Genomic DNA, 14,816 nt, shown 5'->3' on the forward strand with positions numbered 1-14,816 from the left:
GCAACCATGTGTGTGTAACCACTAGAGGTCTCAATGGAGAGGCTTTGGTCTCTTTTGAACACATTTAATGATTTTTTTTGATGGATTTGAATATATATATATATAAAAAAAGCTCAAAGACTATTTATTATAAAGTTTTAGATATTTTTGTTTTGTTTGAAATAGTGATTTTTTTCAGTGAATTTGTGTTTTTGCTGATTTCCCATTCATGTCCTATGGTGGTCATTTTTGACCGAAGAGCACAGGTGGGAGTTTTTTTCTCGAATCATGCCCTCTATTTTTTTGTGTTTACAGTCCTAATGCCATAAATGCCACCAAGTTTCATATCATTCTGATGAAGCTGTGATTTTTAAAAATTCAAAATGTGGTTCATAGGTTCAGTTTTTCATAGGTGTGTGTGTGTGTGTGTGTGTGTGTGTGTGTGTGTGTGTGAGTGGATGTGTCAATATCACACTCTTGATGTTTTAGAGTGTCACTCCTTCACTGCTGTGCACTTTTTTTCAGTGTTGTGGCCGATTTGTAGATTGTACACACAAATATTCAGAGATTTTTTGTGTTTTTGCCGATTTCCCATTCATTTCCTATGGTCGCTCATTTATGACCGAAGACAATGAACGCTACTTTTTTTACGACCAATTAGCATGCTCGAATCATGACCCCAATTTTTTTTATGTGTTTACATCCCTAATGCAAGAAAAGTCACCAAGTTTCATATCATTCTGATAAAGCTGTGATTTTTAACATTTCAAAACAGAAAATGTTCTGGTCAGAAATGACGAAGAGCACCAGTGGATGAATGTATTGACTATCCAGTGATGTGTGGTATTAGTGTGTAATGTGTGTGTGTGGTTCTCAGCTCACAGATGAAGAGAAAGTGTGTGTGCTACAGTCACTGCACAGGGAGCTGAAGAGATTTTCTTCCTGAGCTCAGCAGTGAGGAACTCAAATGGTCTGAATTATTGACCGCGCAGCAGCCGATGATCCCGGTCATGCGTGACTCATGCGTGACTCATGCGTGACTCATGCGTGACTCATTCGTGACTCATGCGTGACTCATGCGTGACTCGTGACTCATGCGTGACTCGTGACTCATGCGTGACTCGTGACTCATGCGTGACTCATGCGTGACTCATGCGTGACTCATGCGTGACTCATTCGTGACTCATGCGTGACTCATGCGTGACTCATGCGTGACTCGTGACTCATGCGTGACTCGTGACTCATGCGTGACTCATGCGTGACTCATGCGTGACTCATGTGTGACTCGTGACTCATGCGTGACTCATGCGTGACTCGTGACTCATGCGTGACTCATGCGTGACTCGTGACTCATGCGTGACTCGTGACTCATGCGTGACTCTTGACTCATGCGTGACTCGTGACTCATGCGTGACTCGTGACTCATGCGTGACTCGTGACTCATGCGTGACTCATGCGTGACTCGTGACTCATGTGTGACTCATGCGTGACTCGTGACTCATGTGTGACTCATGCGTGACTCGTGACTCATGCGTGACTCGTGACTCGTGACTCATGCGTGACTCGTGACTCATGCGTGACTTATGCGTGACTCGTGACTCATGCGTGACTCATGCGTGACTCGTGACTCATGCGTGACTCATGCGTGACTCATGCGTGACTCGTGCGTGACTCGTGCGTGACTCGTGCGTGACTCGTGACTCATGTGTGACTCATGCGTGACTCGTGACTCATGCGTGACTCATGCGTGACTCATGCGTGACTCGTGCATGACTCGTGCGTGACTCGTGCGTGACTCGTGACTCATGTGTGACTCATGCGTGACTCATGCGTGACTCATGCGTGACTCGTGACTCATGCGTGACTCATGCGTGACTCATGCGTGACTCATGCGTGACTCGTGCGTGACTCGTGCATGACTCGTGCATGACTCGTGCGTGACTCGTGACTCATGCGTGACTCATGCGTGACTCATGCGTGTTCTGGACGCACCTCACGTTGCTCCGGGTGTCCAGCGAGGGTAGGATGATGGTGACCGTGGCCTCAGCCTCGCGGGTGTGGTCCACCTCGGGCCGGCGGATGAGGATGGGCGGCGAGGTCTTGGCGTGGATGCGGTGTCTGAGGCCGCCCATGTTCCCCTCGGGGCTGGTGATCTTGAAGTCGTAACTGGTGTCCGGCTGCAGGTTGGGGATCACCGCCTTCCTCAGACGAGCGTCCACCTCCATCTTCTGCCGGTTGTACTCCACCTGAGGACGAGAGCGACCGTTGGTTTACGCGCTACCCAAACTGACTCGAAAACGGCAGTTGATTCTCACTCAACACGCCCAAAACTTATTACAGTTTTTCTCAGTCGCTTTGGTATATTTCTCGAATCATCCTCGACATTTGCAAAACAGTAAGTGCATTTCTCAAAACAATTCGTACAAATAGCAAAACACCATGGATTACCTGCAAAAGCCAGTCTCTTGCTCAAAATCCTTAGTTCATATCTCAAAAGTAAATTTACTGCCCCCGACACAGATTCAGGTTTAGGCCATCTCAACACATCCTGCTGTCTTTGGGCTGGTTCTCACATGGACTTTGAACTGAACCACAGCAATAAACTCTTCCTAAGTGTCTCATTTAACAGAACAAGCATCTAAACATTCATACATCAACACACACTTACTGAAGATTGATGAAAATGAATCTTTTTTTCCTTTGGCAGATATTTGTTCTTGTTTTAATCTTAAACTCACTTCAGTCTCTTCAGTCATTTCTCTTCTCAGTAAATGTGTTTATTGCAGTGTATTACTCTATTGTTTATGTTGTGTTTTTGACCTCCTAATGTTTAATTAATCATCATAACTGGCTCTTCCAGTGAAAACTAGTGTATCTGGTGACACGTGCAGGTCTACTCCAATCATTTACTGCGCTTAAACCCCGCCCCTTTCTCCCAATCCACTACACAATCATATTTAGACACACCTCTGCCACGCCCACATCTCAACATCCAATCAACAACTGGTGCATCAAACCAAGTCTCTACCATAGACTAAAACTATGGACGTAGTGTCCGTGATGTCACCCGGAGGTTTCTGAAGTGGGCGGAGCCGGCCGTCGCCATCACTCCCGGATAACCAAAAATGGGCAAAGAGGCGGGACATGGGCGGAGCTGAGGTGACGTGATGACTAACAGACAGCAGACAAACGACAATCCACCTGTCACTCAAAGTGACCAGAACTTATGCTGCGTTCACACCAAACGCGATTAGAGCGTCAAATTCGCATCTAGTTGGACGCTTGAACATTTTTAATCCAACCGCGTGTCTACAGCGAATTAGACACGCGTATAAATCGAGCATTTGAAGCGAAATAGACGTGCGTTCAAGACGCTCCAGGAGCTGCGGCTGGATGAGCTTTTAGCTGTGTTTATAAAACACAACCATGCCTCTTTTCATTTGCATTTAAAAAAATTTTTTTAACACATTAATATGTGGTTCAGACAGTAAGTGTGCATATATATGATTATCACTTTAATAAAATTAAATATGACATAAAACACAACAGTCTCTTTTTGATAAATGTCAGTTTATGTGCATTCGCAAGACGCTCAATTCGCGTCATTCGCACAAACTGGACCCACCGCTCCACGCTAAACGCGTCTATCGCGCCGCACGACCTCCAGACTTTTGGCCTCCGCCTTCCCTGTTCAATTTATGGAGAAAGTGTTGAAAGTTCCCCTGCCGATCAATAGACTAACGCTCAGGTCCGCTCGTCATGACGTTGCGAACACATCTGGAGTTTCACTTTCAACATTCAACACTTTTCCACAGAAGGCGGAGGCCGAAAGTTTACTTGATTTTTTTACTATTTGTTTACTAAGCCCTGAAACGCTTTTGGGCTAGTTTTGAATAGCAATTGTGTGGGTTTTGTTGTGAAAACCTCGCAACCCTGGTGGCTGGCGAGCATCTGATACGAAGTATGAAAATGCTATTTTACCCGAGGTACCGGGACGTGTGAGGGCGTGGTCTGTCGATGACATCATATCCGCGTTAGTTTGTGGTTTTATTCAGCAGAAGCGCTTTCCTCTCACTGCAGTGTGAACAAGTGTCATAGCAGTGGCGAGAGAACGCACAGAGTAACGCCATCCCATCATCAACACACTCAGATGTGTGTAATATGATCAACAGAGCTGCGTTACACACACTCATGAGCGGAGGAGCGGAAGTGGCGACTGTGGCATAATAAAAGTCCCGCTGCTCGCGAGGCGTGTGTTGTAAAGGTCAGCAGCAAGACATTGGTCAATTAAATATAAAGGAAGATTATGCATGAAATAGTTGTTTTATTTAACATTTAATTATTGGAGGTTTGCATTGTACTCTGATTTAGCATCTGACTGATTTTATTCATTTTGAGGAGGACAGAATCTTTATTGTGCAAGTGAGATAAATAAATGCTCACATTTAGTCTAGAACTACAATAACCATCATGTTCACACACACACACACACACACACACACACACACACACACACACACACACACACACACACACACACACACACACACACACACACACACACACACACACACACACACACACACACACACACACACACACACACACACACACACACACACACACACACACACACACACACACACACACACACACCTCTGCACTAACTCAACATGAGGGCAGGAGAGCTGTCAGTCAAACTAATGTGAAAAAGTAACTCAGATATTTTGTTGTAAATTTGAAAAGTAATGCGTTACTTTACTAGTTACTTGGAAAAGTAATATTATTACACAACTCAAGTTACTTGTAATGCGTTTCCCCAAACACTGGTTGGCGCTTGGTCTCTACATTATTTTTTCTTCCCTCACACAAGATTCCCAATCATGTAGATTCCTATCAAAATGACGGATTTCGCTCAGGAACATCTGTAGAACGATGGTAAATGTGAACGCAGCTTAGCACGGATCTGAAGGTTCTGCTCAAAAGACTTAGACATGGACTAAAGCAACTCACAGTGAAGCGATAGGGGGCGCTGCTCTCCGGAAACTCCCACGTCAGCAACACACTCGTCTTAGTCGCCAGATTCACTGAGAAATTCCTCGGCACGTCTGTCCAAAAACACACACAGTGAACAACACGTGAGACTGGCGTGATCAAAGAACTTCCACACACACATATGACCAGGTGAGCTGGGCCGTGAGGGAGCAAATGTGCGAGTTCACCGCGTGTGCAGGGAATTGTGGGGGATGTAGAAGGTGAGCGTATGGCGGATGGACAGTTCCAGAGAGAGCCGGCCCAGATTCACTCGCTGCTAATGAAGGTGATTTGGAAGGAAGTCGAGGTGAGACTCAATTACACACACACAAACATTTATTTAATTTGTGCCACACCACACAAACTGGACTGGGAAGTGTTGGGAAATGTAGGAGGGCAGTGAAAGAACAAGTGTCCAGTCTTACTATGAACTTGAGAGCTCGTCCTCCGAATGGACTGTGACTGACACCTGTCACTTACCTTGAATCTCCCCAACGACTGGCCGAGTGTTACCTGTGCTCCGCCCACTGGTGAAGGGGTGGGTGGGGTTAGTTGCGGGCGGGGTTTCGCTGACCAGCCGTACCTGTGTCGAAGGCTGTGGTGCGGTACAGCACCTGTGGGCTAAACGGGCCTGACCCCGCGCCGTTGTGAGCCCACATTCTCACAGCGTACGCCTGGTCGGGGTTCAGCCCGTGGATGGTGTAGCTGGATGCATCCGCCGGCACCGCCAGCGTCCGCGGTTCAACGCCACCACCCGCTTCCTCGTACGCGAGCGAGTATCCCGTATAAACGCCGCTCGGAGGAAGCCAGCTGAACTGCAGCGAGCAGCAGGTGGCATTGACCCGCTCGGACAGCTGCGGGAAACCTCTGGGAGGAAACTCAGGCACAGAAAGCTCCTCTTCAGCCTCCTCGCCGTACCCAGAGCGCCCTCTAGCGGCCAGGAGGAATGAGTAAACGCCTCCCGGACGCAGGTCGCTCACGTTGCGCTGACGCTCCTCAGGTCTGACGTCCACAGAGAAAGAGCCGGAGTCGTTTTTAAGGCCGTAGGTCAGACGGAAGCCCAGGATCTCGAGCAGAGGGTTGGAGGATTGTTGGGTGGTCCAGATCACAGCCGCAGACGTTTCGTTAACCAGCTGGACGGAGAGAGCGGGACGAGCCGGTACTAGAGGAGACAAACTCACAGTTAGTCACACTAGCCACTTTACATGCGCACTTTTCCGATTAAAAGATTCGCTGGACTGTTTACATGAGGCGTTGTCTAAAATGGTGGTAATCTGGTGTTCACATGTGCTAACTTTCAGTCTGAATCATTTTGTGACTTGCGCACACAGTTTGTCTGCCGCATCAGATTCGTAACGTTAGTATCGTGGATCAATAGTTGTGTGTTGGTAATTTTTATATTTATTTATTTTTCTGTGGGCAGACATGCAGTAGTTTAAACTAATGTATGTCCTATACAATGGCTATTTCAACCGCTGTGAATTATGAATCCGGAATCAAAATTAATTCAATTCATATATTTTGAAAAACACAAAATTAACTATAATGCACCCAAATTATTAATAAAAACATACGGTGAAACATGCATGAAAGCATTCAAGACGTGCTCAGCATACTAGTACTAAACGCATAGATATTTCAGATGATTAAGGAAAGATACCATAATCACAAAGGTATAAATATTAACAAAAGTAATTAAAGTAGACTGTGGGTAATGTTACCAACTTGAAGCAGTTGTTTAACTTTTTTTTAATATCTAACTTACGAGAAACTAAATGTCGACACGTCCTCTCCAGCAGCTTGAATGTTCCCCGTTGCCATGGCAACTCTCAACGGCCACCAGGACTTATACAGTGTTATAAAAGCTATTCATTATTTGTTGTAAAGTGTAAGAATCAAAACAATACATTTTTCTGGCAGGCTCAGTTGAAGCCTATAGGACAAACGCTGTCCAGATGAGATGGTGTAGCCAGGCTATGTTTGTCATTATTCCAACATCATGTTCATAACAGAAAAATGAACTTTCCTCTCTTGTCAACATTAGGCTGGTGTGAGCGCGGCACACACTCTTCAGTTGAGCTGTATATCACGTCACAAAAGGTCGTACACTCACAGTAATCGGATCAGGTCGTTTACATGGTGGAATTTGTCGTTTGATCGGTTCATGAAAAGGTTTATCCCATCCCTCTCAAACCCATTACAATTTCATTCGGTTTGGCCATTTTTATTCCGATTGAGGTGTTTATATGGAGCATTTTCATTCAGACTGGACTTTTAAACCGATTACAGTTCTCCATGTAAACGCACCTACTGACTCAATCCAGTGCTGTCTTCTGATTGTTACCATAACTACACACACACACACACACACACACATACACCAGGGCGACTCACATGCGACTGGAGTCTGCACCAGATGAGCGACGCTTTGAGCTCCATCACCTTTGGTGGTGTAGGCCGCCACACTGATGGAGTACAGCGTCTCAGGCTGCAGATCCTCAATCATCAGCTCCTAAACACACCAGGCATTCAGTGCCATAGGCTTCAACGCAAACATGATGTCAACACAACATTAACCAATGATCTCAGACCTGACACTTGCTCTGATTACATTCATTCATGCATTTATCGCTTCCTTTCATACTCTCCAATAGCATTTATTGCTCTAATAAACTTCTCAGATCATGATCTGCATTCAAATGGCCCTATGCAAGAGCTCTCCACTAGAGAGGCTCACACTCACACACACACTCAGAGGTTCAGATCCAGTGGCTCTGATGGACTTTGAAATGTTTCTGTCTCAGCTGTGCTTCCATAAGCTGCTCTAAAGGTGAAGCTGAAGCCCATACTCACATATTGTGCCGTCTCATCCACGTCCCTCTAACGGCAGGACGACACGCACAGACATGTGAGAGAATCAGTGGTGCCAGGCGGAGCGTAGGAGGAGAAGAGGAGGGTGAGATTCATTTAGTGAAAGAAGAGAATGAACAGGCAGTGAGTTTGTTCATTCAGATCAGTCTGATTCTGTGCGCTCACAATACTGACATACTTCGTTTTAGGCAATATCATGATGATCCAAAGCCTGAAACTCAAGTTTCATGAAAGGCTGATGCATCCACAACCAGTGAGTGAAACAGAATATGAAATGAACAATTAAACCTGAATGAATGAAGACCAAAAACTACAAAACCACAGCAAATATAATCTATACATCTTATTTTTAACATAACATTTCTAAAAAGTCCGTTATTCTGCTACACTGTCTTGTATATTCACAGAAAACGTCCCAGGTTAGGCATGTAATCATGGTTGGCGGACCATGTAATCATGGTCCGCACACGCTTGGCGGAGTGTTTCGTCATCATATTCGCTTTCACACACGTGTAAACAAACGGATCCTGAAGACAAAGAAGTGGATGAGGTGTTCTACAGGTGACTTCTTATATTCCCAGTCGCACCAGAAGTACGTCATAAGCTGTCGCCGTGTTTTCACACATGCTTCAGACACTGGTCAGGCCAGAGGCATTCCCCAAAGTGTCCTTTAGGGCAGGGGTTTTCAAACCCTCGGGTGGGTCAAGAGGATGATTTAAGGAAAATGGAGTTACAGTAAAAATTTTAAATAACAAAATTTGTTTTCAGAAAATCAGTCTATAGGCCTATATAAAAGGAATAATTATAATTAATTAATTTGTTACATTTATATATCACTTTTCTAGGCACTCAAAGCGCTTTAAATTGAAGGGGGGAATCTCCTCAACCACCACTGATGTGCAGCAACACCTGAAGATGATGCAACGGCAGATATATTGCTCCAGAACGCCCACCACACACACACCAGCTGATGGTGGAGAGGAGACAGAGCGATGAAGCCAATAGTATATGGGGATGATTAGGAGACCATGATGGAGAGGGGCCAATGGGCAAATTAGGCCATGATGCCGGGGTTACACCCCTACTCTTTATCGAAGGACATCCTGGGGTTTTTAATGACCACAGAGAGTCAGGACCTCGGTTTAACGTCTCATCCGCAGAACGGATAAATATGTGAAATATATGTGACTCAAATAATTAACAGAATAACAAAAAGAAAGATAAAAACTGTGACAGCTGCTGAGTTCTGTTCATTATCGTGAAGCGCGGCGCTCCTCAAACAAGCTCAACCAGACGACAGAAAACACATCTTGTTTTCTTTATTTTACAATAGCACAATGTAAGTAAACACTTTGCAATTTTGAACGATACCCTACTCTTATACACACAAACATATTCCAACATCTCAACATAAAATAATCAACCTAAAGTAACAGAGGCCAGCTAGTAGTCACCTCACTCCTCTGATCTCAAGAGATGCTCTAGCGACTGACGCTAGAGGTCGCAGCCTTTAGCCTCCTTGTTAGAGCGTCCAGCTTTCACACCGGCGGACCCGGGTTCGAGTCCAGCTTGGAGCAAGCGGGTCAAACAGGAAGGGTCACACTAACATATATAAAGTTACTGTCACAGGCTGTTTTGGTGACGGTTCATGTTCATTGTTCATGTTTTTAGTTCATCATGTTCACGGTTATGTTTGAGTGTGTCATGTTCACTGTCTTGTTTCCTGGTCTTGTCATGTGATTCCCATGCCCTCATGTGATCTTGTGTTGTGTCATGTCATTGGTTCATTGTTTAATCACTGTTCACAGGTGTCACTTGTCTTGTCATTAGTCTGTGTGTATTTAAGCCCTCATGTTTGCCATGTGTCTTTGTCTGTTATTGAATGTGTAACCTGCTGTGTTGGTGAGTGTAAGTCAAGTCAAGTCAAGTCAAGTCAAGTCCTGTCAAGTCAAGTCCTGTCCTGTCAAGTCAAGTCCTGTCCTGTCCTGTCAAGTCAAGTCAAGTCCAGTCCAGTCAAGTCAAGTCAAGTCAAGTCAAGTCAAGTCCTGTCAAGTCAAGTCCAGTCAAGTCCAGTCCAGTCAAGTCCAGTCCAGTCCAGTCCAGTCAAGTCAAGTCCAGTCCAGTCCAGTCCAGTCAAGTCCAGTCCAGTCCAGTCAAGTCCAGTCAAGTCAAGTCCTGTCAAGTCAAGTCCAGTCAAGTCCAGTCAAGTCCAGTCAAGTCAAGTCAAGTCAAGTCAAGTCAAGTCAAGTCCTGTCAAGTCAAGTCAAGTCATGTCAAGTCAAGCCCAGTCCAGTCCAGTCCAGTCCAGTCAAGTCCAGTCCAGTCCAGTCCAGTCCAGTCCAGTCCAGTCCTGTCAAGTCAAGTCAAGTCCAGTCAAGTCAAGTCAAGTCCAGTCAAGTCAAGTCAAGTCAAGTCCTGTCAAGTCAAGTCCAGTCAAGTCAAGTCAAGTCCAGTCAAGTCAAGTCAAGTCAAGTCAAGTCCAGTCCAGTCCAGTCAAGTCAAGTCCTGTCAAGTCAAGTCAAGTCCAGTCAAGTCAAGTCAAGTCAAGTCAAGTCAAGTCAAGTCAAGTCAAGTCCTGTCAAGTCAAGTCAAGTCAAGTCAAGTCAAGTCCTGTCAAGTCAAGTCAAGTCAAGTCAAGTCAAGTCCAGTCCAGTCCAGTCAAGTCAAGTCAAGTCAAGTCAAGTCCTGTCAAGTCAAGTCAAGTCAAGTCAAGTCCAGTCAAGTCCAGTCAAGTCCAGTCAAGTCCAGTCAAGTCAAGTCAAGTCAAGTCAAGTCCAGTCCAGTCCAGTCCAGTCCAGTCCAGTCCAGTCAAGTCAAGTCAAGTCAAGTCAAGTCAAGTCAAGTCAAGTCAAGTCCAGTCCAGTCCAGTCCAGTCCAGTCAAGTCAAGTCAAGTCCTGTCAAGTCAAGTCAAGTCAAGTCAAGTCAAGTCAAGTCCAGTCAAGTCCAGTCAAGTCCAGTCCAGTCAAGTCCAGTCAAGTCCAGTCAAGTCAAGTCAAGTCCAGTCCAGTCCAGTCCAGTCAAGTCAAGTCAAGTCAAGTCAAGTCCAGTCCAGTCCAGTCCAGTCAAGTCAAGTCCTGTCAAGTCAAGTCAAGTCAAGTCAAGTCAAGTCCAGTCAAGTCCAGTCCAGTCAAGTCCAGTCAAGTCCAGTCAAGTCAAGTCAAGTCAAGTCCAGTCAAGTCCAGTCCAGTCCAGTCCAGTCAAGTCCAGTCAAGTCAAGTCAAGTCAAGTCCTGTCAAGTCCAGTCCAGTCCAGTCCAGTCCAGTCAAGTCAAGTCAAGTCCAGTCAAGTCCAGTCAAGTCAAGTCAAGTCAAGTCAAGTCAAGTCCAGTCCAGTCAAGTCAAGTCTTTGTTTTGCCAAGTCTTTGTTTTGATTTATGTTAAGTTTTAAGTTATAATAAACTGCACGTGGGTTCAGCAACTTGCCTCGTCAGTGGATCAAATGTTAGTTACACAGCTCAGTAGTTGCCTACAATTTGTGCATTCAGTGAGAGCTGAAATGCACCAAAATATGAAAATTAGAGTCTGAAAGCTTTAAAATGCTATATAGTTGGTCAAGATTACTTTAGGTTTAGACTAAGATATTATTGTTCTAAATGTATAAAGGCAAGGGCCAATCTTAAAAATAGTGGTTAAATCGTAAATTCAGATATTTATTCTTTGTAATGTGTTAAAAGTATTGATATTAAAAGTGAATTGTTTGTACCTGATTGTTTGTGTTTTTTCATAGTGTGATTTTTGGGGAATTGTATTGAATCCAATTAGGGTCAATTTGACCCTGACCAGTGTAACCAGAAATCCACCAGTGCACGAGGGTTAACCTAACTAGCGTCCCATATATATCGATCAAATTAGTGCAGAATCAACTTTGCGTTGCGAATGCGTCACAGATCAGAAGCGTTTGTGTGGATAAGCTGAATATTTGCACCATCTGCTTTAATGGAGAATACAGTCACATGGTCCACAGGGATTCTTCTGCTTGGCTTGACTTGTTTGAATGTAAATGGTTGTAGGGCTATGTATGGGTCATGACAACAACAAAAAGAGAGAGGATCGCTCTTTAAAACCCTCTGCTCTAGGGGACGCAGGGTCTCGTTCCCATTCGAAAGGGAACCGCTTTCTTCCACGATGCAAAATAAGCTGGATAAGACTCGATTATGCAAATCAGTCGGGGTCGTGACCTCACCTGGGCATCGTCCAGCATCATGTCTCTGATGCGCGGCAGGCCTTGTGACTCCCCGTTCTCCACTCGGGCATAGTGAACCTGGTACCCGCGGATCTGCCCGTTCCGTTGCTCCGGCAGCACAGAACGCCACAATACTTTAACGGCGGTGCTGTTGATCGGCTTGACGTCGACCTGACGGGGCGGAGCTCCGGGCACTGAACAACACACAAACACACACACACTCATCCAACACACACACTGGTGCGGTCTCATATACAGTGTTGGGGAAAGTTACTTCGAAAAGTAATGCATTACAATATTGCGTTACTCCCTTAAAACAGTCACAACTGTTTACTTATGCATTTTGCACTACCATACCTTAACTGGATTATGCTCATTTGCACTGCCGACTGTTATTTACAGTACCAACTGTTTACATTTGTATTTTGCACCGTACTTCTAACTGTAATATGCAATCACTTTCCACTGCACTTTTACACTTTTTTCGGATAGCTTCTGTCCATAATTTATTGCACTACCTTAATCCACTGCCATATTCCTCATTTTAGCCTAACATATCATTGTATACCTCTATCTGTAAAATTCTGTTTATAGTAATAGCCATTGTTTATTATATTATATTCATAGTACATATCCACCTGTAAATTCTGTTTTTAGTAATAACCATCTTTCTATTTATAGATATATTTATATATATTCAGTACATATCCATGTCCTGCACTTATGCAAACGTTGTATATCCTGCACTTGCTGCTATTGCACTTCTGGTTAGACCTAAACTGCATTTCGTTGCCTTGTACTTGTACTTGTGTAATGACAATAAAGTTGAATCTAATCTAATCTAATCTAATCTAATCTAAAAAGTAACTAAAAGAGTTACTTTTTAAGAAAAGTAATGTTACGTTACTTTTGCATTACTTTTTCTCACCTGGGCTGGGCTTGTTATTGTTTTTTTGTTTTTTTATAACAAAAAAGTTAAATTTTTATGCAAAGGTAAAGACCTTTTCATACCAAAATATAAATAATAATCCCCAGACTGAGGTAAAGATGCAGATTCCCTCATGAACACTAGAGGGCGCAGCTCTGGATAATGGAGAAGAGATGCAGGAGAATAAAGTTTGACCAATAAAAACAAAAAATCTAGTCATTTTCATCATCAAAGGTCAGCAGCAAGACATTGGTCAATTAAATATAAAGGTAGATTATGCATAAAATAGTTGTTTTATTTAACATTTAATTATTGGAGGTTTGCTAGTTCTCTGATTTAGCATCTGACTGATTTTATTCATTTTGAGGAGGACAGAATCTTTATTGTGCAAGTGAGATAAATAAATGCTCACATTTAGTCTAGAACTACAATAACCCTCATGTTCACACACACACACACACACACACACACACACACACACACACACACACACACACACACACACCTCTGCACTAACTCTCAACATGAGGACAGGAGAGCTGTCAGTCAAATTAATGTGAAAAAGTAACGTTAATTAATTTGAAAAGTAATGCGTTACTTTACTAGTTACTTGGAAAAAGTAATATTATTACGCAACTCAAGTTACTTGTAATGCGTTTCCCCAACACTGCTCGTATATGATGATGTTCTTCAGTGCTTCTGTTATTCTCCTGATTACTGCTGTGGAAGCGCTACAGACTTGAGGTGGGGCTTTACCGTCTTCATCAGTTCTGCATTCCACAGCTCGGCTCTCGGGTCCGGTCCCCTGGGCCGTCCGCGCCGCCACCGTGAGGCGGTACGAGCTCCAGCGCCGCAGGCCCGTGAGGAGCGCCTGTCCCGCGGCCGGCTCCAGACGCAGCGTCCGCACCGAGGCGTCGCCGCTGCCCTGATAGCGCACCTCGTACCCGAGCAGCGCCGCGTTCTGCCGCTCCTCCGGCGCCGGAGCCCAGCTCACCGACAGCGAGGACGAGCCGGCCGCGGAGCAGCGGACCTGACCCGGAGGAGACGTGGGCTCTGGCAGGAGGAGCGGAGGAGGAGGACCGCGGAAAACAGTCGAAAATAAAACACAGAAAGGAAAGATAATTGAGGAACGCGGAGGTGGAGAAAGCAACAGAAATAAGGCAAAAATAAATCAATACAACAGAAAGACAAACGCCAGAGGATGAGGCTACAGAAATAGCGTAGATAAAAACAGATCAATAAAGCAAATGATGAGGCATTCAACTTAAAAGATAAATGATGCAAACAAAGGAAAAAAGAGGCCAGATGAAATGAAGGATGTGTTTGTGATGCAGTGATGGAGGAGTAAACCGTCTGTCTGTCAGAACCGCTCACAGATCAGCATATTGACCAGAACAGACACACTCATTAAAGCACCGCGAGTGTGTAACGGAGAGCTGCGCTGTTGCCGTGGAAACGCGCGTGATGGATGAGTGACGCATCGGCCCAGGATCAGAACTCCTGACCAGATGGAGACAGACGGAGCCCATCAGGGTTATTGAGGAGTTTCTGAGCACATACCAGACAGATGAGCTTCAATTAGAAATCTGACGAGGTTCTGCATGTGTGTGTGTGTGTGTGTGTGTGTGTGTGTGTGTGTGTGTGTGTGTGTGTGTGTGTGTGCAGGAGAAACAAACTGTTATAAACGCCGAGCGTCAATGTGATCATGTGCATCTGACACCGCCGCTGCTGTGATGTTCCTCATCAGGAGCATCTGCTGGATGAATAAATGTAAATCTGCTTGACGACAGTCACAGTTCGGTTTCAATAACCCTCCAACAC

The 14,816-nt window shown here is 44.8% G+C and overlaps 1 protein-coding gene across 1 annotated transcript in view; it reads right to left on the reverse strand.

The window, feature by feature from the left end:
* ptprsb (protein tyrosine phosphatase receptor type Sb) overlaps positions 1-14,816 on the reverse strand; it is a gene marked incomplete at its 5' end in the record, with an annotated part of 99,991 nt that overhangs the window by 43,099 nt on the left and 42,076 nt on the right. Inside the window, 6 exons of the mRNA XM_079820525.1 lie at positions 1,972-2,225; positions 4,993-5,087; positions 5,597-6,175; positions 7,408-7,525; positions 12,068-12,261; positions 13,752-14,048. Of these exons, the coding sequence (XP_079676651.1) occupies positions 1,972-2,225; positions 4,993-5,087; positions 5,597-6,175; positions 7,408-7,525; positions 12,068-12,261; positions 13,752-14,048 (1,537 nt within the window). The remainder of the gene's footprint in view (positions 1-1,971; positions 2,226-4,992; positions 5,088-5,596; positions 6,176-7,407; positions 7,526-12,067; positions 12,262-13,751; positions 14,049-14,816) is intronic.

This window comes from Gobio gobio (genome assembly GCF_949357685.1).
Source record: "Gobio gobio genome assembly, chromosome: 6".
In the NCBI taxonomy this organism is placed as follows: Eukaryota; Metazoa; Chordata; class Actinopteri; order Cypriniformes; family Gobionidae; genus Gobio; species Gobio gobio.